The sequence below is a fragment of the Urocitellus parryii genome, chromosome 1 (genome assembly GCF_045843805.1).
Source record: "Urocitellus parryii isolate mUroPar1 chromosome 1, mUroPar1.hap1, whole genome shotgun sequence".
NCBI lineage: Eukaryota > Metazoa > Chordata > Mammalia > Rodentia > Sciuridae > Urocitellus > Urocitellus parryii.
Genome location: NC_135531.1, coordinates 188,651,322 through 188,677,605, shown reverse-complemented (window position 1 = coordinate 188,677,605; position 26,284 = coordinate 188,651,322). Strand labels below are relative to the sequence as shown.

The window sequence follows — 26,284 nt, the reverse complement described above, 5'->3', positions numbered from 1 at the left end:
AAAGCTTTGACCACCATTCCAGCTTTGCTGGGGTCACTCTCTGGCCACCTGGACTTTTCACAGCTCCCTGGATGTTCCTGGTTCTTTCCTATCACTGAGTCGCCACACATTTGGCGCCCCCTCCTCTCTGTCTCTGGGTCTCTTAGGTGTCTCTTAACTCAGAATGGGTCACCTATTTAAATAAGACCTTGTCATGCCTGAGGCTGATTGTTCAACATCTGTTAACCACCAGGTAAGCAGGAACAGGCCCACCATGTCCCCCATGCCCAGCACACATAGAAAGCATGATGGAGTAGAGCAGGGGACCCAGGTCCTTACAGCATCTCCTTCCCAGGCCTTGAGACTGCAGCCGTGTCACAAACCAAGCTAGTGGCCACCAGTGACCATCCTTCAAGGCAGGATCGCCACATACATGGCTAGATCCCCAGGACCAACCAGTCATCCACCTCCAAGGTGTCCCTGGTGTGCTTGATCTGTTTACCTGTGCCCCGCTCCCCAGAGGCCAGAACCCAATTTACACTTGAATTTACTGTGCCTTAAAAGTTCCATGGCACTAGGCATCGTTTTGCCAGCCCTGTCACCTCTCACCTGACTGCAGTGGTGGAACCTCTGCCCTGTCCCCTCGCTTAGCTGGGAGGCTGAAGTCCCAGAGTGTTTGCACTTGGAATGGCTCATGTCTGGTTCTCAAGGTGGGGCATCCAAATCCCTCCCAAGTGAGGCTCCATTTACAGACATGGTCTTGGGCAGGAGCACGTCATCCCCAACTTCTTGGAACCAGTGACCTGGGCTCTGTCCCGCCAAGCCCTTTAAATGAACCAGGCTCAGATAATCTGGTCTGCATCCAGAATACTTCCTGCCTGTTTGTCCCACAGCCCTTGTTTCCTGCATTTGACTAACTCCTGCCTGTGATGATGCTCTGTGATATTACCTGCCCATCATGATGCCCTGGAATATCACCTGCCCAGGTTTGGCTCTTCTGCCTGGCTCCCCCGGCCACCTTGTGTACCTTACCCCATCCTTCACTGTAGTCATGTTGAGTAACAATGTTCTTACCTGCCCTGGTCATAGATGTTTAGCTTCCAGATGTGCGGGGATACCAGGTCAGAAGTGTCCTGCCTCACTCCCCCAACCCCCAACTCAAAAGTCAGGGAGGGTCCACACATGCCTCTAGTTGAATCAATGCTTGCTATTGATTTCAACTGTCACCATGACCTCATGTGACAAAACATTCTGGTTCATGAAGCAAGCACCAAGAAGGATGGACGAATGCTGGGGTCTCAGTCTGGCTTCCTGGGATGGCTTTTAACTATGTGACCTTCTCTGGACACGTTAGGGATTCTGGGGGCTATGCATGGGCCATCTCCTGCAGAAACACTCAGGCCTGCTCACAGGCTCACCCTGGCATTGTGAGGGGGAGAGAGAGAGGCCCTTCTTGGAGCCTGGTGGCAAGGGGGTTAGGTGGGATGGGAGCTGGGGATGGCAGCCTCTGGCTTTCTTAGAGAGAAGCTGTTTTTCTTCTGTTTTCTGATAACAGGTGGACTGAGATCTTCATACCTATTGTTCTGGAAATTCTCAAAGCCAAATATGTCCAGGAGGCCAATAGCCCTCCGCACGTTTTTGGGGTCCTGGGCAGGTGGCGGGAAGATTGCAGCGTTGATCTTCTTGACAATCCACAGGAAGAGGTGTCCATAGATGCCCTGAGGAGACATGGGGTGAAGCCTCTGTGCTTCAAGGCACAGAGGGAGGCTAACCCTTCTCCAAGTTCACCCAAAAAGACTGCATGAAGATTGGATGTCACAGAACTACTGAGGGAGGTTACCCCAAGAAACCAAGCCCAGAGAGGCTGGGAAGCCCATGGTACATTCCTAGGTGGGTGATTGGCAGAATTGGGACCTGTTCATCAGTCTCTGTTCTTTCTTGTTTTTCACCAATAGGGCCAGAGGCAAGCCCTGTTCCCACATCTCTGTACCTTGACAAAGGCATCCCTCCGGTCTGCAGCCTGGGCGATGTTCAGGGGCCTGGTGACATATTCCCCACGGATAAGAATGGTGTGCTTGATCAGACAGTCCCGGAGCGCCTGGTACTGCACCTGGGGAAGCAGGTACAGCTGCATTGCACCTGTGGAGCAGCAGGGCCTGGACCCAGACTCCCACCTGCTCCTTATGTGTCTTGTTCCCTCTTGTGACTGAACACTCCATGACCAGGGCCTGAGGGGAGGCAATGCCTGTGACCAGGGTCAGGCCAGACTGGGGTCACAGCCAGGGTCCTGGGAGTGCTGGAGTGCAGACAGCTAAGGAAAGAGATTGGATAGGACCTGAGCATGCTGGTCTCCTGGGGTTTGGTAAAAGGACCTCTGGGAAAGGGCCTGCTATGGGAAGGGCTCTGAGGCCAGGCTTCAGACACCCAGACCTAAAAAGCAAGGGGAGTCTGGATGCACCACGCAGGGAACACTGAGCAGGCAAAACTCAAAGCTCCCATGTGCCTGCTGTGGTTTGAATGTGGCCTCTGAAAGTTCAGGTGCTGGGAACTTAATCCCCCAATTCATATGTTAATAGTAGTTAGAGGTGGGAACTAGGGAACCAAATGGATCCTGAGGCTGCTGCCTCATAAATGGATTAATCAATCTGTGGATTAATAGATGACTGGGTTACCTAGGGAATGGCTTTGTTATAAAATCAAGCTCTCTCTGGCACAGTTGCTCTGTCTTGCCATCTGAGGCCACCAGTACATATGTAGCAGGTGGCCCTTGTCAGACCCAAGCAGATGCTGGTACTGCTCTTATCCCAGCCTCCAGAACTGTTTTTTAAAAAAATATTTTATTTACATTTTAGTTTTCGGCAGAGACAACATCTTTCTTTGTATGTGGTGCTGAGGATCGATCCCGGGCTGCACCCATGCCAGGGGAGCGTGCTACTGCTTGAGCCACATCCCCAGCCCCTCCAGAACTTAATTAACATAATTAAGAGAGAGAGAGATCAATTAACATGATTCTTCATAAATTACCCAGTCTCAGGTATTCTGCTACAGGAACCAAAAATGGACTAATATCCTTAAGCCAAATAAAGGTGATTAATATGAACGCTTTCCCCCATCCCCTCTAATCGTATTAATTTCTCACAGAACAGTCCATGGCGTGTGATATGGAGAGTTCAAACATACATCCAGTACAAAAATACATCCCCATCCAGAACCTGCCACCTTTCCTCTGGGTCAAGGCTCCTTTTGGTCCCTGGAATAATGTGAAGGGCTACTGGTATGAGTCACATGACTCATTGGCACAAGCCACTTTCCCAGAACAGCACAACTCCTGGAGAAGTCTTGGGGGACAGGGCATAGAACAGAGACATTCTGAGGGGTGTGGGATTGGGTGCTTGAGTGAGGAGTTGGGGATGAATGTGGCATGGAGTGAGGATGTTGCATGGCGGGGCCACTGGAGGGCAGGAGGGGACACTGGACACAGGAAAAAGTGCAAATTAAGGCTACACTGGTCATTTCACTGCTTGGCTACTGATTGGCCCAAATGGTCCCCTCCCTGATGCCCACCCTCAGGTGTCCCAGTGTGCAAAAGGACACAGAGATAGAGCTCAGAGCCTGGGAGAGGGAAGGGAGGTAGGGGTTATGAGAATCAGGCATCAGGGGTCTATGAGCCCAAGTCCCCCAGTCTGTCTCAAAAATGGAAAGTAGCAAACACAGCAGCCTACTACCTCCAGCAAGTTCATCATGATGGGAAAGGCGGGTGTCTCCATCACATCAGAGGAGTCCAGGTTCTCGAAGACCGCAGCTAGAGAGAGAGAGAGAGAGAGGCAGCAACCCTGGGGTGGGAAAGTGGTGGGACAGAGGGCAGCCCCAAATCTGTACCTTGCAGCAACTGTCCCTGGGGGTGGGCCACTGCCTTTCTCAGGGCCCTCTCATGAAGGGAGTGAATGTACTTGGTGACCACCTGTCATTAGCACCTTAGCTGCGAATGAATGTAGGGAACCGTAGTTCCTTTTGTCTGATGAGATCAGGGTTCTGGGTGAAAGGGAAGTTTGAAGAATCTTGGGGTTTTTTTGGACTAAGTTGGGATACCCAGTTGGCACGGGCACAGGCAGGGCCTGACTGGGATCTGTTACAGGAGAATGAGCCACCAGCTACCTTCAATCCACTCTATTGTCCCTAGACACCTGGGCATTCATTTTGTTCATTCAATCTAATAAAGCAAGCATTAATGGAGCACTGACTGTAAACAACAGTCTCCTGACCACCTGTCTACTTCAAGTTCTTTCTCTCTGAGCCACTATCCTCCTGCCAAGCTGGGGTGGGGATGCTGTTTATTTATCCTTTTTTTTAAGGGTTAAAAAACATATTTATTAAAAAAAAAAGATTGAGTCAGTAAGATAGGACAAAAGGTAGATACAGTATCTATTGTTGTACTCTCTTTTCTGTTGATGAATATATATGTCTATTGTTACTTTTTAAATTAAAAAATTTGTTAAATAAAACGTACAGATAAAAGTGCATCAAACAAAAAAGTTATGTTGTTGCAAGGTTCATGCTGTAAAAGAACTAAAGCCAAATGCGGACCCTCCTCCCATCTTCTACGCGTCTTCTCCTTGTAAAGTGATATTCTTCTCCCCTGGAGTAATACTTGCCTAACTTTCATGGAAATCTCTTCCTTGCTTCTTCTCATTTCCTACGCGGGGTCCCTTGTTTTGCCTGTGTTGAGTGTCTGTCTAGGCGTGATCTCAGTGCCTGTTTTCTGTTTATTTTCATAACATCATGTTTCTGACACTCTTCCACCTCCTAATGCCCACTTCTGGTCAGCAGGCACTTCCCTGGCAGAAATGCCCAGTGGAGTTGATAGATGACAGCCCACCCTAACTACCACTGGCCTGCCATCGGCTTTCTGGTATGATATGAGGTTGTGGCCCCAGCTCAGTTTTTCCGTGAGGACACCACTGCTCTGAAACAGTTTCCCCCCAAGCCTGTCCTTTCCCCCACTGCTCTGTGAATTGATGTCTTTGGTTAGTTCTAGAACCAGTCACAACCCCTTCAAATATAGCTCTCTTTCTCATTAGGATTCCAGCGAAAGGTTTGCTACATCTTCTCACTTTGTCCTCTACGCTTCCTACCTTTCCATCTTTCTGCCTTTCCATGCCTTATAGTTACAGTTTCTTCTGACTTTTCTTTTAACTCACACATTCCTCCAGCTGCTAAATCTATCCACTAAGTTCTTAATTTTGATGTTGCTGATTTTGGTACTGAGGATGGAACCCAGGGACACTTGACCCCTGAGCTATATGCCCAGCCCATTTATCTATCTATCTATCTGTCTATCTATCTATCTATTTAATTTGGGGGAGTAACCCAGGATTTAACTCAGGGGCTATTGCCCACTGAGCCACATCTCCAGCCTTATTTTGTATTTTATTTAGAGACAGGGTCTCAGCAAATTGCTTAGCACATCACTTTTGCCCAGGCTGGCTTTGAACTCGTGATCCTCCTGCCTCAGCCTCCCGAGCCACTGGGATGACAGGTGTGTGCCATCACTCATGGCCTTTTTTATTTCTGAGACAGGTCTCGCTGAGATGCTGAGATGCTTGCTAAATTGCTGAGGCTGGCCTCAAACTTGCAATCTTCCTGCTTCAGTCTCCTGAATCGCTGGGTTTACATGCATGTGCCATTGTGCCTGGTGTGTTGTTTTTTAATGTTAGAATTTCTGTGTGGCTCCTTTTAAAATATGTGATGTCATTTTCTAGAGTGTCCAGTTCCCTGTGTAAATTTTCCTACTCAGATTTTTCTTTTCTTGAACACAGCAAGCAGAGTAGATCTCTTTCTGTTGTTCAATTATTCCAATATCTGAAATCTTTGTTGCTTGTTGTTTCTGCCGGCACTTGCTCATGGTACCTGTTTTCTTGTTCCTATTTCTGGGCACATGCTGCATGTTGTATTTGAAATATTATTAGAAGGAATCATTAGTAATCTATGTTGCTGTTATTTTCCTCCAGAGAGGATTGTCAGTAACTTTGGGGTTAGGTGCTTGGGAGTACTAACAGGTCAGGATACCTAAATTCCAAGACCATCTTTATATATATATATATATATATATATAATTTTTTTAGTTGTTGGTGGACCTATATTTTATTTATTTATATGTGCTGCTGAGAATTGAACCCAGTGTCTCACACATACTAGGTAAGCATTCTACCACTGAGCCACATCCCCAGCCCCCCTAGACCATCTTGATGCTTATGAACTAGCTTGCAATTTTGTGTGTAGATTTCTCTACATTGTTTCATCTTCACCCTGAACGTGAGTCCTTTGGAGTTCCAGCTAAAACTGGGGGGGGGGTAACTGACCAGAGTCTCTACTTTTGGGGTTTCCTAAGCTTTGATGTCTTCTCCTAGGAGACATTCAAAACCGCAGCTACATTTTCTGTGTGTATTTTTTCAGGACTGGGTTGGACCCTGTGACTTGTGGGCCCCTCTGGTACAAATCCCCAGCGACTTCTTCCTCTTACTGTCCCAAGTCACCCCACTCCTCCTCCCTGGGGATGCAACTGGGGTAGAAACGGCCTTACCCATAAACTCCACATTCCCCAAGTGGAGAATGGCTGCCAACAGCTTGCTGATGTCCCAGTTCTCAGAGTCGGAGAACAGAAGGATCTTCATGGCTGAGCGAACGTGGGCATAGTCCTTGGCATCATTGAGCCCCTCATAGGAGGTGCAATTTCCCTGCAAAACAGGACATCTCAGCTAATGGGGCTGCCCCATGTCCCAATTCCTCCATCCAGAGGCCAGCAAGGCCTGACATCCCAGAGACTCAGCCAAAGGCCACAGAAGTCATACTTCATTGGCTGTGGGAGGATCCTAAAGGGTCATATCTAGGCATAAGCTCAGAAATACAGGAAAGTATTCCCAGAGGCATGGGTACAGCATGCCTGCCTTGCCACAAGTGCTGGCACTTGGCCACAGTGTGACCTAGGGCCAGGTGTTCCCTGCTCCCTATTTGTCATCCGTCCATGCTCAGCCTTGGTTTGTCTGTCTCTGTGCAATACTGTGGGCTCATCCCTTTAACAGACACTTCCCAAGGCTCACCATACTCCAGACCCTGTGGTACTTGCCGGGAATTCAGAAATAGTGAGCTCCAGTCCCACTTCAGGTGCTGTGCATCTAGGCAGGTGCTGGGACCAAAGGAACCAGGGCCACCCCCATTGAGAGGTGGGGAAGGGTGTGCAGGAGGAGGAGCCTGAGCTTATTAAGGTTCTGATCTTCCAAACAGCCCAGGGTGGAGATGGCAGGAGCAAGGCTGCCAAGTGGCAGGCAGTGGCAGGGACTGCCAAGAGGCAGGGCCGAGAGTTGAGAGGGGAGAGTGGGCATAGGGTCAGATCCTGAAGGGACCTAGAAACCATGTCAAGGAACGTGGCTTCTACCAAATCATTGTCGTCAGAGATCAAATTTGCACCATAGGAGGATTCCTTTGGCCACAGGTAGATGACAAATGGGAGATCAAGACTGCTCATGGGGGTGGGGGTGGGGAAAATACTGCCATGGTCCAGGCAAGGGCTGATGAAGGCTTTGAGGCAGTGACCACAGGAGAGTGGGTCATGCAGAAGAGAGATCCAAGGGGTGGAGTGCGTCCACTCTCTTGTTAACCCATGTGAGCATGTGGCTGCTTGTGCAGTGCTATCCCAGGGGGCAGGGACACAGTGGTGAGCAAGGCACCTACTTTCTGGGGGCTGATGTTCTGGGGGCGCCTACCAGGATGGGAGCAGGAGGCATGTGGTTGACTCTCCAGAATTCACTGTACTGGGAGTCTTTTGGTCTGCAGGGACCAAATGAAGGTGAGGTTTGTGGGGAAAGGCCACAGGATCAGCTAGGGACCCCCGAGGTAAAGCTGACAGAAGGGTAGGAGGAGGCATGTTGTCAAGAGCAGGTCTCTGGCAGTCAAAAAGTGGATTCCAGACACAGAAGGAGCGAGGGCAGGTAAGGGTAAGGAGGACCATCAGCCCTGCCTCGGAGGCCCAGCTGGAGTTGGGGGATTTCTGTAGCTATAGAAATTCAAGGGTTGAGCAGACCCTGACCCTTCTCTCTGATTGCACTGAGGAGTGGGATTGGCGGATGGGCTCACCATGGTCAGGTAGTGGTACTCAGAGGGCATCCCCAGGCCCAGCAGCTTCTTCTCCTCCGCACTCATCCCCATGAGCATGCAGTAGAAGATGTGGTAGTTCCGCTCCTCTGCAGCCTGAGAAGGTGTCCCCAAAAGACATGTCAGCAAGTCCCCCGAGACCACCAGCCTTCCCACTGTCCCAGCTTCAATTCCAAGGTCTCCCAGCCAGGTGTGGCTCTGCCACTGATCCAAAGGCTGGCCTGGCCTGGCTGCCATCTTTGTCCTGGGCCTCCAGAGCCCATTCATCCCCTGCCCAGAGCTTTCTGCTTCTTGACTGCGTCTCTGTGGCCCCGAAGCCAGCTGTGCCCAACATCCCACACACTTTGCAATCACTTTTGTGACCCACCTGACAGCCACAGCTTGTTTGGGCCTTGTATTTCTTTAAACACTATTTATAAATGCACGCCTTATAAATATTTAATCCATATGAAGTATATAGTGTTATGAGTTGAGAATTTCCATTCTGCTTCCTCCAGCTTGAAATCCCTTCCTTTCCCTCCTCAGAAGCCCTTGAGAGTCTGTGTTCCTTCTAGATATTACATGCATTTACTTATATCTATAAGTAGTTCTTTTACTTTTTATAAATATATATTTATTGTTCTTCAACTTCCTTTTAATCTGTCTCTTGGTGATCCTTCCACATCAATACACACAACCCTCCCTGTCCTTTGCAATTCTGCCCACATAGAATGTATCTGCCATATTTTTAATTTCATTTCATTGTTTTGGTGCTGGAGATGGGACCCAAGACCTTGCACATGCTAAGTACATGCTCTATCAGTAAGCTGTACCTGCAGCCTATGCCATATTTTACTCAGTCTTTTATTATGGACAGGGCTTGTTTTTAAGCTTCCTTTAGACGTTTCTCACTCAAAGTACTATTTTGGGTGACAAGTTCTACAAATTCACCAACCACTGTGTGAAGAAGGAGGGGCTTTTGGGAAGGGCAGGCTGTGGAGTCAGAGAGACTCTACCATGTGCTAGCTTTTTGACCCTGGCAAGCTACATAATATCTCTGAACTCAGTTTCTTTTTTTTTTCTTTTTATCTGTACTATGGAGGTAAAGAGCCCCATATCTCGTGGTTGTTGAGAAGAGCAAATGAGACAAGCAGGGGAAATGACCTCCTTCTCCAGCTTCCCATGTGCCAAGGTATCTATCTACCCTCAACCTTTTGATGGTAGTGTTTCCCCTGCTGGAACTTCATGTGTGTGTGTGTGTGTGTGTGTGTGTGTGTGTGTGTGTGTTAATGTGTGCATGTTCACACACACACCCATAGACATTTGGGGTTATGCCATTATATGAGAGTGCGCACACACACACACACACACACACAAGGCTGCACTGATTCTGTGTGGTAGGTGTCACTCATTGGCATTCCTGCCATTCAGCATCAGCTGTGTGATTTGTGGGTCACTGCAACATGAAATCACATGACCTCTTGCTGAAGAGTGAGAATTTAAGATGGCAACAACAGAGCATTGAACCAAGTGTGAGCCTTTCTGGGCACAGGGCCCTGGGTGATAGCATCAACCTGCGTTTTCTGGTCATTGAGGCCTCCTGGACACTGTCAACCAGCTAGCCCCAACATGCCTTAAAATGCCCCCATCCTTAGCTGGGCACTGGCCCGGCCTCAGAATTAATTTTAGTGAGGTGAGGCACCATGGCACCAAAGAATGAAGGAAATTATAGGGTTGAAAAATTCAAAAATTCCAATGAATGACAGAAAATCCTATCACTGGTTTTGCTGGAATACTCCAGGGGCCCATGGGGTCTGGGAAGCTTCCTCCACCCAGGAATGGGGGTGGTGAGAGTGAGGAAGGTCACCCTCCTGGGGGGCTGCAGGGGTGATGGCAGAGCCTCACCTGCCGGCAGACCCGGGACTTCTCCAGGAGGAACTGCTCAATGCGTGCACCCTCGATCACCCCGCTGGCGTTGAAGTAGATGTCTATGTACTTCCCGAAGCGGCTGGAGTTGTCGTTGCGGATGGTCTTGGCGTTTCCAAAGGCTAAGGGTGAGTGGGTGACATCCACGATGAGGGTAGAGAAGAGAAAATTTAGAAGATTTAGAGGGGTCATCTGAGTAGGCTTTAGAGAAGCTGTCTGAGTAGGCCTCTCTGAGGAGGTACCAGTCCAGAACTGAAGGAGGAGGAGGGTTACCCCAGACAGCCATCACGCAGAGGAAGGGGAAGAGCAGGAAGGGCTTGGAGGCCAGAAGGCACCTGTGTGCCTGCAAAGCACAGGACACAGGAGAAAAGCAGTGGCAAGAGGCCAGAGACAGTGGGATTAAGACTGAATGCCAGGCTCAGAATTTGGAAATTACTCCTGCAGGTGCTGGAGGAAGCAGGAAGTCTTCTGAGGGAGGGTGAGAGCAGATTGGTATTTCAGAAAGATGGTGCAGGCTGTAAGGTAGATGCAGAGGGCAAGCTTTCAGGGAGAGGGACATGAGCCGACCTGGCCAGAGGACAGATGAGGTAGTCAGAGCAAGAAGCATTTGGGTTGTAGCATGATCCAAAGTGTCTTTATAGAGCTATTACTGCAAGCTCTTTGGATGTGTCCCACAGTAACAAAGATACTTGGCTTTATGTTCTGCTCCATAATGTGAAAGTTAGAATCAAAATGGAGTCACTCATGTCAAACCCTAACCAAAAAATAAATAATAAAGCTGGGAGACCAAGGAGGGAGGGCTATCGGAACGACCAGAACATGCCTATGATGAAAACTATTACAAAAAGTCCCTGAAGGGCTCCTAACCATATATATTTGTCACTAGAACTTTTGCCAAGGGATTTCCTAACTTCATCTTGCAACGTGAATCAAAAGGACAGCTGTTAGAATGCACAAGCACACCTGCTTGACACTGTCTCCACTAAGAATGGGTGTCCATTCCTAAGATAGGCCCCTGTAACCAATGTTTTCTGTTTCAAAACAAACTACATGGACTTCTTTCTTTTGCCTTTAAAAGCTTCCTCTTTCCTTAACTTCTTTGGTCATGTGTATGGTCTCCACATGTCCTGCCACTGGTGGATAGACTCAGTATTCCTTGTAGACTCTCTTGTTATTTAGGTTGATGACATACATCTGCATCGGCACACACATAATTAAAACAAAATATTTGGTGCAATTCTTAACAAGAGCAATGGCCTGGGTATTTTCTATTCTGTGGTAGTTTATTTGTTCTGAAAGACTGACTTCATGTCCCACTAGTGGGTTGGATACAGTTTGAAAATATCACCATCTAATGAAGAAGAGTGTTCCTTGGTGAATTGGTGAAATCAGTTTAGGAATCACTTCCCCTAACCCTTTCTCTCTCTGAATCCTAAGGTATAGCAAAGCCTCTGAAAAGTGTCAGTTATGAACCTTATTTAATGTATTGGAACCAGAGTGACCCTCACAAGATACTGGTCAGGTATCTCCTCAAGAAAGAATCTGATATAGAAATATTTTGTAAAAGTTGGCAAGCTGATTTTAACTTGTATATGGAAAGTTAAAGGACCTAGAATAGCTCAGTTTGAAAAACAAAACAAAATTGGAGGACATGGCTGAGGGTATAGCTTATTTGGTAGAGAGCTTGTCTCACATACAAAAGCCCTGGGTTCAATCCCCAGTACCACCAACATCCAAAAAAAAAAAAAAAATTGGAGGACACAAGCTACCTACTGCAAAACTTCCCATAAAGTTACAGAAATCAAGACAGTGTGGTTTTGGTGAAAGGTTAGACAGAAAGTAAAAGTAATAGAACAAACAGAGACACAGGAATAAACCCAGATATGTATATGGTCGATTTAAATAAAGGTGCAAAGGCAAGTCAATGGAGAAAATTAGTCTTCAACAAATAGAGCTGGAACACTTAGATATCCACACAAAAGAGAGAGAGAGAGAGAGAGAGAGAGAGAGAGAGAGAGAGAGAGAGAGAGAGAGAGAGAAGAGAAGAAGAAGAGAAAGAGAGAGGCTACTTATACCTTGCACATTGGAAAAAATTAGCTCAAATTGGATCATAAGCCTACATCTAAGACCTAAAAGTATAAACACCAAGAAAAAAAACTAAGAGAAACTCCTGGGTTTAGGTAAAGATTCCTTAGACCCCACACCAAAAGCATAATCCACTAAAGAACAAAATGATAAATGAAACTTCATCCAAATTTAAAACATCTGTCCCACTAATGACAATATTAAGAGAATGAAAAGATGACTTACAAATTAATAAGGAAATAAACCAATTAAAAAAATAGTCCAAAGATTTGAACAGATACTTCACCAGAGAAGATACACAGAAGGGAATTAAGGTCATACAAAGGTGCTCAACGTCATTTGCCACTGGGAAACTGGGAGTTACAGCCACAGTGGGGTACCACACAACACATATCAGAGTGACGATATCCTTGATGGTGCCGGGTACCAGCAAGGACAGAACAACTTGAACTCTCCTACTCTGCTGGTGGGAAAACAAAATGGTACAGCCATTTTGACCGTTTCTAATCAAGTTGAATGACTCACTCACTATTGGAGCCAACAATTTCACTCTTGCATATTTATCCAAGAGAAAAAAAATTGCTCACCCAAAAACCCATATAGTGAGTGTTTGTAGAAGCTCTATTCATAATTTCTAAAACCTATAAACCACCTAGGTATCCATCAATCGGGGAACAAAGTGTTGGTAACTCCATAGAATGAAATTCCACTCCATGTTAAAAGGAATGGGTTGTGGATCGAGGAAAATAACATAAAAGAACCCCAAATGCATTACATTAATGAGAATCGCCAGTGTATGCTAGTGTAATCACAAGTCAACAGATTGAGTAATTTCATATCTAGGATATTCCAGAAAAGACCAAAACTTCAGGGGGATAAAAACCAAATCCGTGGTTTCCAGGGGCAGGGGCTGGAAAGATAGATTAACTATAAAGGGACATGAGGGCAATTTTGGAGAGTGATGGAAATATTCTACATAATTATGATGGGTGGATTATGGGAATGAATGTGTCTGTTAAAAATCGTGAATCTGTACATTAAAAAGTGATATTTTGGGGCTGAAGTTGTAGCTCAGTGGCAAAGTACTTGCCTCATATGGTGAGGCACTGGGTTCAATCCTCAGCACCACACAAACATAAATAAAGATACTGTGTGTCCACCTACAATTAAATAAACATTTTTTTAAAGGTGATTTTTTTATTGTACGTAAAGCCCATCCCAGTCATAAGGAAATGGGAGATTGTGCTGTATAGCAGCTGGCAGCTTTGGGGCTGAGGTCACAGATTTCTTGGGCCATGCTTACCAGGGACTAAACCTGGGTGACTCTGGATCTAAGGACTCCTCTAAGGAGCAGTTTGATCCAGAGGCCTTCGTTGGGTTGACAAAGCTTTGTGGGCCTGCTGCAAAATCAAACTGTGGGGCCTCTTGCTAAAAGTGAGAATTTCAAAAGGGTGGCAGCAGAACATTAAACAAAGCTTGAACTTCTCCTCACCCTATTTTCCTTCTTTTCCTCTTTCCTTCTGAAGTATCCAATCAGCATCACCATCTGAAGCTTTGCCCTGCTCACTCCTACTTCCTCCCGTTTTATTCTCTGTGCTACCCCCTCAAAAAACTCCTTGCAAATGCTAACTGTATGTAGTCCAGTAACTGCTTCTCAGGGGACCTAAACAGATGCAGCTGATATTTCCCAAGTTGATTTAATCTTGGAGCCCCTTTTAAGAGGAATACTTCTTGTATCCTGTGTAAAACATACATAATGCAAGTTTATGAAGTTATCAGTCAACTCCCTTCCTGCTGCCAGGGAGCCCCATGCTTCCATATGGAGCTTTATGACTTACCCTCTTTCTTCCTGCAGGAAGGCTCCCATCTAAGGGGCTGGGAGAGGAGAGCAATTCCCCAGGGTGACCCCTTACCTTCTAGGATGGGATTAGCCTCCAGGACCTGCTGCTCAATCCAGGAATGCTGGCCACTGACAGTGGCCAGGAACTGCAAGATGAGCTTGGTGGTCTCCGTCTTTCCAGCCCCAGACTCACCACTGCCAAGGAGACATGCAAGGACATGAGTCCATAGAAAAACTATTTTTTTCAACACCTCTCAACTCTCCTTCAAATCCACCCAAAGCCTGTTTTCTGGTCCAGTCTAACAGGACACCTTTTCCCCATGAAGAGATCTCACAGCATGGCCCCTTCCTGAGGCCCTCAGATAATCAATGTTGAAGAAATTATTGATGTGTTTGTCTTTTTTTCACTGCTTGGCTGCAAACTCCTTGGCACAATCAGATCTGGCTCATTCCAGAGCCACTTGGTACAGTGCCCCATAAATACAGATGAATGACCTTTTATTTCTGATTTTGAGATGAGATCTTGCTAGGTTGCTGAGGCTGGCCTTGAGACCATCCTCCTGCCTCAGCCTCCCAAGTCGCTGGGATTACAGACATATGCCACTGTGCCCAGCTCCACCTGTACTATTTGAAGTAAATTCCAGACAAATATTATTTCCTCTGAAAGTATAACCTTTTGAAGAACCCATGATCAAGGTGTTCACATTTGCTATACCAACAAAGCAGAGTCAAACCAACAATCTCCAGTCTTAGTCATGGACCCCTGTGAGCACCTGCCACAAACAGGAACTCATCAAATAACCTGCCAATTTCACAAGGGAAGAGAAATTAAGGGGACTTGCTCACAGTTCGGCAGAGCGGGAGTATGTGGGGGTTTGTGTGCTAGTTACTATGGTTTGAATATTCCCTCCAAAACTCATTTTGGAAAAAAAAAACTCTTATTGTTTGTTTGTTTTTTGAGATTGGCTCTTGCTAGTCTCAAACTCCAGGGCTCAGCTGATTCTCCTGCTTGGCCTCCCAGGTAGCTGGGACTACAAGTACATACCACTGTGCCCAGCTCCTTGTTGAACTTTAATTGCCACAGTGACAGTATTAAGAAGCAGGGGATTAGGTAAAAGATTGTTTTTGCTATTGTTTCAGAAGTGGGCTCTTGATGAAAGAATAAGTTTGGCCCCACTCTCCCTCTGTGCACTTTCTCTCCATGTTACGACATATGCAGTGTTTCTCATGTAGCACAAGGTCCTTACCCGATGTGCCCCTCTACCTTGAACTTCCCAGCTTCCAGAACCATGAGCCAAATGCACTTCCACTATTTATAATTCACCCAGTCTTGTAATCTATTATAGCAGCAGAAAATGGATGAGAGAGCCCAGTTTGACTTAAAATGATGTTCTGTTCATTACAGCGTGCTGGGTACCAAGGAACTCTTTCCTCTTCTCAGCCTACACCCGGTCAGCACTGCCACCCTCCAGGTAGAAGCCGACCCTGTGAGCTTCCTGGCCAGCTGTCATGCAGTCTAGCTCAGCTCAGGAGGCCTCTTGCAGCAAGCAGATCATCCTATCTTGGGAGACAGATTGGGACAGATCTCTGTCTTCTCCATTTCCCTGCTGTATGCCGCTGAGAAACGATCTCAATCTCTCCCTAACAGTAAAATAAGAATATCTTCAGATGGTGACTGATGACATTAAATATGTTCACTTATGCTATAGAACATCATTCGTGTCTCTGGTTGAAACAACGTCCCTGCTCAGAGAGGCTGTGCCTGGTCTCCCTTACACCTGATGCAGCATGCCCTAGAATGTGAGCTCCACAAGGCAGGGGTTTTACCTGCAGCCGTTACCCATGTCAGACCTGTGAGGGGCACGTGGCTAGGACATGATAGAATCTCAAATGAACTAATGGACCAAAAACGAATAAATGAATGACTACTGGCACATCAGTCCAGATGCTCTGGAGCCCAATTCCCACTTCACCTCCCTTTCCCTCTTCTGCTCCCTTTCCTTTGGCAGCAGGAGGACCTGTGGTCACAGGAAGAGAGAGGCCAGGCCAGGCCAGGCCAGACGAGGACTTGAGAGGCCTGTGAGCTGCTCTTGGAGTTCGCCTGAGGCCTGCCCTAAGATTTTATTTTTGAGTGAGATCTCACCAGTTTGAGCCCTGCTCTCCCAAGGGCCTATCTGGGCCCCATTTCTAAAGCAGCCATTCCACCTTTCTTCCTTGCCTCAAGAAACATTTATTGAAGGCTGGAAACAACCCAGGCCCTGGTGATCCAGTGAAAAACCAGGTTCTGAAAGAAGGATGCTTTGGAGGGACATATCCTAGGGGAGGGGCAGCAGGGGACAGTTCCAGGTGATCTGTGTGCCCTTCAGAGGGGTATTTGCAGCTGAATAAGAAGAGCCCCTATGCAAATTAAAAGCCAGCCTCAGCAACTTAGCTAGGCCTTAAGTAACTTAGAGAGACCCTGCCTTAAAATTTAAAAAAGGCAAGGGATGTGGCTCAGTGGTCAAGCAATCCCCAGCGCAAAACAAAACAAAACAACAAAAAATCACACCAGCCTCAAAGGCATGTTGGTCACACATGCTTTAGGGAAAGGGGTTGTTCCTTCCTTCCTTCCTTTGCAGGATGTTTGGGCAATGGCTGACCCCTCTGGTCCCCAGAAACGTGGGCACCTGAGCCCCACCTGATGACACAGCACTGGTCCTTCTTGTTCTTCTTCATGCTGAAGTAGCAGCTGTTGGCAATGGCGAAGACATGCGGGGGCAGCTCCCCGACGTGGCGGCCATAGTAGAGTTGCACCTGCTCCAGGGTGTACAGGGGCAGCATCTGGAAGGGGTTCACGGCCACCAGGATGGAGCCTGTGTATGTCTAGGGAAGGGAGCAGGAGGTGGTTAGTGTCTCTGCCCTGGGGAAGAGCTACTTGGCCCTGGCCTCGGCCTTGGGTGCCACCCTTTGAGGGTTACCAGGACTGCGGACTCTGGTGGAAAGTAGGGTTTGATTCTGGGCAGGGAGGAAAGACTCACACTCTCAGATGCTCAGGGAAGCTGGGGTGTCTACCAGGAAGGTGAGCTTCCATTGGACACGTTCAGAATAAGATCACATGTTCAGCACCTTGCCTGGTATTTATGAGGGACTTGATAAAATGGGCTGAACGTATGAAATGAGGTTCTACCTGCTTCCTGCAGGAGCCTCTGTAAAGGCTGGTCAACGGCTGTGGCCCTCACTGATCCCAACTGCACCTTCTGTGGACTCCAGGTCTCAGGGACAAGCCCCAGTCCTGGGACCACAGCCCAGGACCACTTGTTCATTGGAAGCCCTCAACTAGGTCCAGCTGCCCTTATGGGGTGGGGCAGGGAAACCTCCACCATAAGACATAGAATTATCCTCTGCCTTCACAGTGAAGAGGGCCAGATCAAGGATGCCTGCATGAGCACTTTGCAAAGGATGAGGTACAGTTCAGGTTATCTTGTTCTCAGTCTCAGGGGCTCTGATCCACATTATTCAGACAGAGCACTCCCTCCTCCACTGGTGGATGGGGGCGCCTGGATGTCACTCTCAGGAGGGCTGGTATGCTCCGTCAGGTTACCCTGTTTGTGACATGCCTAGGAGTGGAGAGGTGGGAACAGGAAGCTGTGCTCAACCCATGGTCTTTCAGTGTCTACCTGACCTGTCAGAGTAGGTCCTCGCTCAGCAACAGACAGAGGAAAGGGCAGCACTCAGAGCACCTACTGTGTGCCAGGTACTATGCTCTCAGCACACATCAGCTTCCTCTCCTTAAGGGTCTCATCCTTGCTTCTTTTGTGTGAGAAACAGAGATTGAGAAAGGCCGGATACCCCACCTCCTCATACAGTGAGGACACGGGGAGTGGTGCCCAGCTCCAGATCCCCGTCATAGTCTCGCCCCCACGGAAGGTTCCCAGATGGACACAGGGTAGGGGGACTCACATAGATCTTGTGCTGCTGATAGCGGATCAGGAGGTTGTGCACCATGCCTGCCTCGTTCAGGTCCCCCAGGCGGATCATGTCGTCTACACCCTCGACAGAGTTGGGGTGCATGGGGCTAAGAACACCAAAGTCCTCCGCTTGAATCCAGTGTTCCTGGAATGATGGACACAGACTCCCTTGATGGGCAGCCTCCACATGGACCAGTCCCCTAATACTCTACTTCTCCACATTGCCAGGAACAAGGTGACTCATGTGATGACCACAGATGAGCTGACCTGGGGCTGATGGCCAGTCTCTGGCCAAGGTCAGTCTGTGGCTTAGGTCAAGGGACACCTGTAACAAAATTAGGTCCAACTGTGGTTTTGGTCAGCATGTGTCAAGGGCCTGGGGTCCATGTGTAGCTGGGCTGGGGCTAAACTTTAGGCTAGGGTGGAGGAGCTGGTAGCTACAAGTTAGATTTAAGGTCAATTTACAGCTGGGGCCTCACCATTGTTGGAATAAGTACAAATAAAAGTGTTTTTTTAAAAATCATAAATGGATGTTGAATTTTGTCAAATGCTTTTTCCTGTATCTATTAACACGCATATATGTTTGGTTTTTTTTTTTTCTTTGTCTACTGACTTGGTGACTTACATTGATTTGTTTTCAAATGTTGCAGGAATTTTGTATTTCCAGGGTAAACCCCATTTGGTTATGATGCAGTTTCTTTTTTACATGTTGGCTAATATAGAGGGATTGCTAATTTTTAAAAGGACTTATTTGTGTATATGTGGTACTTGGGATTGAAGCCAGGGGTGCTCTACCACTGAGCTACATCCCCAGCCCTTTTCTTCATTTTTAATTTTGAGACAGGGTCTTGCTAAATTGCTCAGACTGGCCTTGAGTTTGGGATCCTCCTCCTGCCTCAGTCTCCTGAGTCACTGGGAATTCAGGAGTGTGCCATAACACTGAGCAGTGAAAGTGTTTTTGAAAAACCATACAGCATTATGCAAGTGGGAGGCTCCACATGGCTTCCGTAATCTGGAGCTTCTAGGTACCAGTCTAGAAGTTTCTCCTTTAGGCCATGTCTGCAGGAGCTGCACCCTGGAACCTGTCTGGGCCGGCAGTTAGTCAGCCTGAGGAGTGAGGTGACCAGCTGGATGCTTGCCTTGCCACCCTGGCCTCACCTCTCTGCCCCCCAGTGGCCCCTGCCTCCTCCAGGTGGGTGAGCTTCAGGTCTGGCCACCCTAAGGAGCCAACCCTCACCTCTGCATTTCTGCCCTTTCCTCCCCCCTCCACAGGTTTCTGGCCCACCTTTCCCTCCAACTCCCCTTCACTCTGAACACCAGCTTTCAGCTCTCCCTCACCTGGCCCTGCCCTTCCCCCTCCTTCCTGCTCCTCTAATTCTCCTCGTTTCCCCAGAATGCAACTCTTGAAACATCCCCAAGAGGAACACATAATGTTCTCCAGGGCAGGACTTCCGTCCTGCCACAGAGATCTTGGGCTTCTGAACCCTCAATGCTGGGGAACAGCAGAGGTAGTGGGCTCCAGGGCCCTGGTGGGGTGGGCACAGGGGAAAGCCCCTCAACACTGACCTTGCCCTCGTCATCCTCGACCAAGACCTTGCCTGGCTTGGTTTCTTTGATGATGCCTCCGATGGCCACTTCAGTCTTGTTGGTAGAGGCAGGCTCCAGCCACACATGATCACCCTGGAGGACAGAGAAGAGACAGTGGTCTGATCCCTGTTTCTCTTCCCTTTCCCACTGGATACTTACCTGTCCTGGGGCTGGCTGTGCTTTCAACCTGGAGCTCCTAGGTGGCTCTGTCTCTCCTCTCTTTCTCCCTTCCTCCCTCTCCCTCCCTCTCTCCCACTCCATCCTCCTCTTCCCCTTCCCCTTGTCTTCCCTCTCTCCCTTTCCTTTCTTCTCTCCCCCACTCTCTCTCCATCCCTCCCTCTCTTACCTCTTTCCTTTTCCTCTCCTCCTTTCCCTCTCCGGTCTCCTCTGAGCATGTGTCATCTGTACTGCTCACTAGGCAGGTACCAAACACTGTCTATTCAGCTTCTTGCTTTGTCTCAGGTGGACAGTAAGTCCACCAAAGATAGGAGACCCACAGTGCCCATCATAGAGAAAGACAACAAATAACCAAATTCAGCCACTATTTATGAAAATAGTGAGGTAGGGTGGTTTAGAGCAAATGAAAACGACAACAGGAGTTGAACTTCTCACTTGCATCCTCTCAGAAATCTACTGCAAGCATCTAGGAGAATGAGAAACAGAAACAAAACATCATTTTCATTGAAAGTAGGAGATGGATGAGCCATTGAGCAGATGGGAGAGCCACCAGAAGATGAAGAAGGAAGCTGAAAAGAGGGCCCTAGCTGCAGATTCCAGAAAGAGCTGGAAAAGTTCATTTCTCAAAGTCCAACACATTCTATTGCAGCATGTCTCATTGCATCAGCAGAGAAAGGGCAAGAAGTGGTAATAGGAGCTTCCTTGGCCTGACTTGGCTCTAAGAAATGAGATGCCATATTTGCAGGAAGCAGTCTGTCTGTGAGGTGGGAAAGGGAAGCTTTGCCCTGTGAAGAGCCCGGCAGTACCCAAATCCATTGGCAGGGAGAGGGGCAGACTAAGAAGTCAACGCTAGCCTGCAACACATCAGCAACCACACCTGAACTTGCTGATCCAAGAAAGTTAATCCCACTCCAAGGAGAATAAACCCAAAGGAGCCAGCACAGGCCTAATACAAAGATACTGAAATCCAAGGGAGGAAAAGAGCATTCAAAAAAGAAGGAAAAACAAAAACAAAAACCCCCAAACAAAGCCTGTCAGAGCAGTAGAAAGTAAAAGCCAAGTATTTCACCATCATTTATTAAAATATACCAAAGAGCACCTCAGAGGCAAAAGAACTCAGGAACTATATGGCAAGACAACTGAGAATGAAAGGTATGAGTTGGCAGAGTTCAAGAAAGAAATGAAGGGTAAGAAATAAATTAACTGGAAATAAAAGGAAAAAACAACAGGAGACTATGCACTGTTAGGGTATGGAGGTGAGGTGTCCCCCAAAAGCTCATGCATGAGACAATGCAAGAAGGTTCAGAGGAGAAATGATTGGGTTATAAGAATCTCAATCCAATCAGTGAATTGATCTCCTGATAGGGATAAACTGAGTGGTAACTCAAGTGGGAGGGTGTGGCTGGAGGAGGTGGGGTTTGGGGCGTGGCTTTGGGTATATATTTGTATCTGGAGAGTGAATCCGCTCTCTCTGCTTTCTGATCTTCTTGTGAGCTGCGTCCCTCAGCCACACTCTTACACCTTGATGTCCTGCCTCACCTTGAGCCCTAAACAAACCTTTCCTCCTCTACAGTCTTTCAGTCGCAGCAGCAAAAAAAGCTGACTAAAACATGTACCCACAACAAAATTAGGACAAGAATCCTAAAGATAGGAAAGAAAAGAGTGAGCAAAATGACAAGGAAATTTTTAAAAAACAGAATTAGGAAGAAAAGGATAGATACACAGAAGACGAGATAAAATACAGAGTATCCAAAGAAGAAAACTAGAAAGGGAAGAAAGAAGCAGGAAGATTATTAAAGATACAATTCAAGACAACTTTTCAGAAATTAAAGAAACCTTGAATCTGTAAACAGAAGACAGATTCCAGGTACCAGAAAGGGCGGGGAGAGAGATCTGGTACCAGGAGGGGAAAAATAAAAATAGACCAAGAAAAATAAAAATCAAATCTAGTACAGATTCAGTGCAATTCCTATTAAAAATACCAATGACATTTTTCACAGAACAAGAAAAAGCAATCCTGAAATTTATATGGAAACACACACACACACACACACACACACACAAATAGCTGAAGTCATCTTTACCAAAAAGAACAAAGCAATAGGCAATTCACTGTCAAAATATACGATTCAGCTGTAGTACAGAGAGGTGGCAGAGTCAGAGTAAGCCCAGGAGAGCTGGGGAGTAGGGGTGAGGATCTAAGTCCTTTTGTACCTAGAGGGAAGCCCATGATAGATAACATTGAAAACCCAAATATCAAGTATCATCATAACCTCTTTATAGACACAGAGGGAATAGTTGAACAGATCAACTAGAAGAGTTGATGGTGGTCACTTCTAGGGAAGAGGAAGAGGGCACTGACTCTTGTACACTGTGTGCCTACACAACTTTATAAAAATAAAAGTTAGCTAGGCTCGGTGGCACATGCCTGTAATCCCAGCAACCAGAAAGGCTAAGGCAGGAGAATTGGGAATTGGAGGCCAGACTAAGCAACTTAGCAAGGCCCTGTCTCAAAATTTAAAAATAAAATAAAAAGGGCTGGGACTGTAGCTCAGTGGTAGAGTGCCTCTGGGTTTAATCCCCAGTATGGCAAACAACAACAACAACATTAATAATAATAGCTAAATTATGTGAGTTGCGTCCCTCAGCCACACTCTTCCACTTATTGCAAGGAGCATTTATTACAGGATGCAGAAGACAGCAGGAAAATACACTGTATCAAGTTAATTAAATTACATACGAACCCTCAGAGACTGAGGACGAGCTCTCTTAGGACCAGGCTGAAATTTCAGTGTAAATGTGGGCATTGTGCAGTGAAAACAGCTGGCCAGTCACCAAAGTGAGAAGATTTAAAGTCAAAGATATATGATGAGCTCCTCACAGCAAAATTGACATTAACCAGAGATGAAAAAAAAAAAAAAAGAGAGAAACTATCTCCAGGGTAAGCCCAGTGATGAGGTGTCTGCCCAACAGGACAGAAGAAGAACTAACAGGAAGAAGAACTAACAGAACTGGAGTATGGATTATGCAAAGTAAGGTGCACTGGGTTTGCCATTTGGCCAGAGGTGCCCTGGGAAATAAATGGGAAGCCAAGTGGCAGAAAACAGAACTTCTTCCTGAACTCTGTGATGTCTGTTCAAAAGCAACTGAATCCTGGCAAGAAAGGGCAAGAAGGGGGAAAAGCAGGAGCTGTCAACTGCAAAGGAAGTGGAAGTGCATGCTGAGGTTCAAGGAATAGAGGCTGATTTACAGAAGCAGGGACCTCCGTGGCCTGTGTTGCTTTCTGTTTGCAGCTCAGCGTGCAGAGGAAGAGGGAGCACCAGTCAGAGACGGAGATGACTACACAGAAACCCAAAGCTGTAAAGGCCACTCTCACTCCTGAGCACCGGGCTCTCAGATGCCTTCACACTGACATCTCCCAAGACGGGCAGCACTTTGGCCCACTCGCTGGCATGAGCAGGGCTCCCGTGTGCCCACCTGCCATGCTTCTCTTCTCCTAGTAGGAGAGATGGTCTGGAGGAGGCTTGGTGCCTTGTAGTGGAGTCATCAAGGACTCTCCAGCAGCGATACCTGGGGTGTCAGCCCCAGTGCAGTTCCATCAATAGACCTGAGGCTCCTCTCATTGGCAGGGACTGATGGTTGGTGCCCTATTTCTCCTAGAAGTGCCCCCCCCCACCTGGGTGCTCATTCATGAGATCTCTTCCCAATCTGATAAGGAATGGGTTGACTGCACCGCGATTGTCTGTCATTTAGGCCCCCTAGTTTGTCATATTTTCTTATGGCAGCCTGATCAAACTAATAGAAAGTGCCTTTGAAGTCAGACAGACCTGGTTTTTAACCCCTACCCAGTATCACTTGGATTTTTAATGACCCTCAAGTGTCCATGTGTTGGAAGCTTAGATCCAAGTTTGGTGCTACTGGGAGAGAGTGGGAACCTAGTGGGGGATCTTAGGTTGTCCTTAAAGGGGATTGTGGAACTCTAGTCCTTTCTCATCTCTTTTGATTCCCAGCCACAAGGTGAGTGGCTTTGCTCCGCCATGTGCTCTGCATTGTGATGTGCTGTCTCACCACAGGCCTGAAAGCAATGAGTCCAAACAACCATAGGCTAAAACCTCCCAAACTGCGAGACTCGGTAAACTTTTTTTCTCTTTATAAGTTGATTATCTTGGGTATTTGTTACAGTATTGGAAAGCTGACTCACACATTATACTACATTCCTTGAGTTGTATGGTCTCAGGAAAGTCACTTAACCTCTCTGATCTTTAATTTCCTCATCCTTTGAAAGATCTATTGTGATATATTAATGTAATACAGATAAGGAGCAGAATAGTGTTCAGAACAAAGTGGACCCAAGTAGATGGTATATCCATAGTAATCTCATGTGATTCTGCCTTTTATTTAGCAATCACCTGGGACTCTGAAGGATTCATTGATAAATAAAGATGACAACCCTCCCCTCAAAGAACTTGCAATCTTAGAAGACAGAGGGAGCCTGCAGTTGTGATTATGAGTAATACAGCCCCAGAAGGTATCTTCCCAAACTCTGCTTCTGTGCCACTTTGGAGACATTCCAGCTATTGCCTGCCATGGCACTTTCCTTAGTGAAATAGGTTTGGCTTTGCCTTGTGTTCTGATTGAGATCTGGAACGTCCCCCCAAGTTCATGTGTTAAAAGCATGGTCTCCAATGCAGCAAGGTTCCGAGGTGGGTCTTTCAGGCAGTGACTGAATCCTGAGAGCTTTGACGACCCTAGCAGATTAATAATCCACTGATAGCTGGATAGTCTGCAAGGAGTCACACTTATTTGAAGGCAGCAGGTCACTGGGGGTGTGCCCCGGAAGGGGGAAGTAGGTCACTAGGGGTTTATCTTCTCCCAGGTCCCTTTCCTATCTCTCTCTTTCTCTCCCTCTCTCCTCCTTCTCCTCTCCCTTTCCTTGGCGACCATCAGCTAAGCAGCTTTCTCCGCCATGCCCTTCTGCTTTGGATCCAGCTGAACCTCTGAACCTGTGAGCCAAAATAACCCTTTCCTCCTCTAAGCTGTTCTTGTGACACATTTTGATCACAGAAATGAAAAGCTGATGAAGACGATGTGTTTATCCTGATTTGAACTTTATACAATGTATAGATACAGGTATCCAAAACCACGTGGTACCTTGTAAATATGTACAAGTTTTGTTTTTATACATCAGTTAAAAATAAGTTTAAAAATATCATGTTCTAGTACAGTGCCAAGTCTAGTGTTTGCAATGCAATGACCAAAAACCCTTGCAAAGTTTTAGACTGCAGGAATGAATGGATGAATCACAGACGAAAATGGCCTCATCTCCAGTCTCTAAAATTTAAAAACAATAACCACCAACCCTCGATGCCCATTCAGAAGGTCAGAAGCTGCCAGGGCCCAGTCCTAGGAGCCTTGGAGCTCTTGCTTGGTGATGGGCCCCCTCCCAGCAGTGTGGATCCAGCACCTGGGAAGAATGGCTACTGTGTGTGGGAGAACAGTGGGTACATTTTCTTATCAAAAAGGACTTTGCAGCACTGTTATGGGATTTGTGGGCAGAGGCAGGGGTGGGAATCTGGGGAGCAGGGAAAGATGCCCAGATTGCTTTGGGGGCTCCAGCCTCCCAGCTTCTCCTTGCCATATACACTCCATTCCAGGTGGTCTGAAGGCCTTTCCCAACTCCCTATAAGGGAAGTTTTTCAGTGTCTGTTGATTCAAGAGTAAATGAAAAGTTTCCCTGTTTCCTGAAGGCAGAGTCATCTCTTGGCCACTTGAAAATATCTTGAAACACAGATATTTGCTATAAGGAACATGCTGCAGAGCCCAAAGTGGTGCCTTGACCCAGGGTCTGATTCCTACCCTGTTCCCTGTTCCATAGTCGCCTGTTTTCTCTGGGTGAGATCTTAGAGTGCCATCATGAGACAACAAATTTGAAATCCCCTTTTTAAGCCCTACATGTAAGAGGGATTACTATGCACGTGGCTAGAAGCTTTCTAAAGTAAATTATTGTCTTTCGATAATAGATTCTATCTTGTTCCTCAAACTCCCTTATCTGTGGTTCTTTCCGTCTAGGTCTCTTTCTTCTTCATTCTTTGGAAGTGGTTCAGCTCAGCCTTGGGTAACTTCCACAAATAATCCCTCGATTGAATACATGCAATTCTTACCAGCCTGAACACCGACATCCTGGGTCAACAGCTCCACACAGCCTGTATGTAGAGAGAAAGCAGAAGGTCAGTGTGTCGTGTTCCCCGAATGTGGAGCTCCCAGAGGGCAGGGGCTGTGCATGGTCATCAACCAGTTCCTAAGTGTCTGGATCATTAAATGGCTCTGAACAAACGGATACATGAGTCCCATCCGATCCCAGGTGCAAGATGATGCTCTTTCAGCCTCCATTGTCTTGCACCTTTATTGAACAACTATTTTGTATTCATCTGTGGACTTGACAGGGAGTGGGGTGGTGCCCTGTCATCCAGAGCACAAATGTTGTCCGGTTGGATATCCACGACAACCAGTCATCACCACACCTCCTGGGAAGTGCTCAGCTAAGCAGTCACCAGAGCAACACGCATGTCACATATGTGTAAGCCTCAGAGCACTCCAGAAGGTGGGTGTCTCCCCA

General features: G+C 47.1%; 1 protein-coding gene across 2 annotated transcripts in view; it reads right to left on the bottom strand.

Annotated features, from left to right (window-relative positions):
- Positions 1–25,847, bottom strand: part of Myo7b (myosin VIIB) — a 66,586-nt gene extending 40,739 nt beyond the window's left edge. For both annotated transcript variants that reach the window (XM_077798248.1, XM_026388918.2), the window contains exons 1-11: positions 25,830–25,847; positions 19,471–19,584; positions 17,897–18,049; positions 16,635–16,819; positions 14,031–14,152; positions 10,012–10,154; positions 8,110–8,223; positions 6,560–6,713; positions 3,705–3,781; positions 1,970–2,089; positions 1,555–1,697 (exon numbers count right to left, since the gene is read on the bottom strand). In XM_077798248.1, the coding sequence (XP_077654374.1) occupies positions 1,555–1,697; positions 1,970–2,089; positions 3,705–3,781; positions 6,560–6,713; positions 8,110–8,223; positions 10,012–10,154; positions 14,031–14,152; positions 16,635–16,819; positions 17,897–18,049; positions 19,471–19,584; positions 25,830–25,847 (1,343 nt within the window). The remainder of the gene's footprint in view (positions 1–1,554; positions 1,698–1,969; positions 2,090–3,704; positions 3,782–6,559; positions 6,714–8,109; positions 8,224–10,011; positions 10,155–14,030; positions 14,153–16,634; positions 16,820–17,896; positions 18,050–19,470; positions 19,585–25,829) is intronic.
- Between the last annotated feature and the right edge of the window lie 437 nt (positions 25,848–26,284).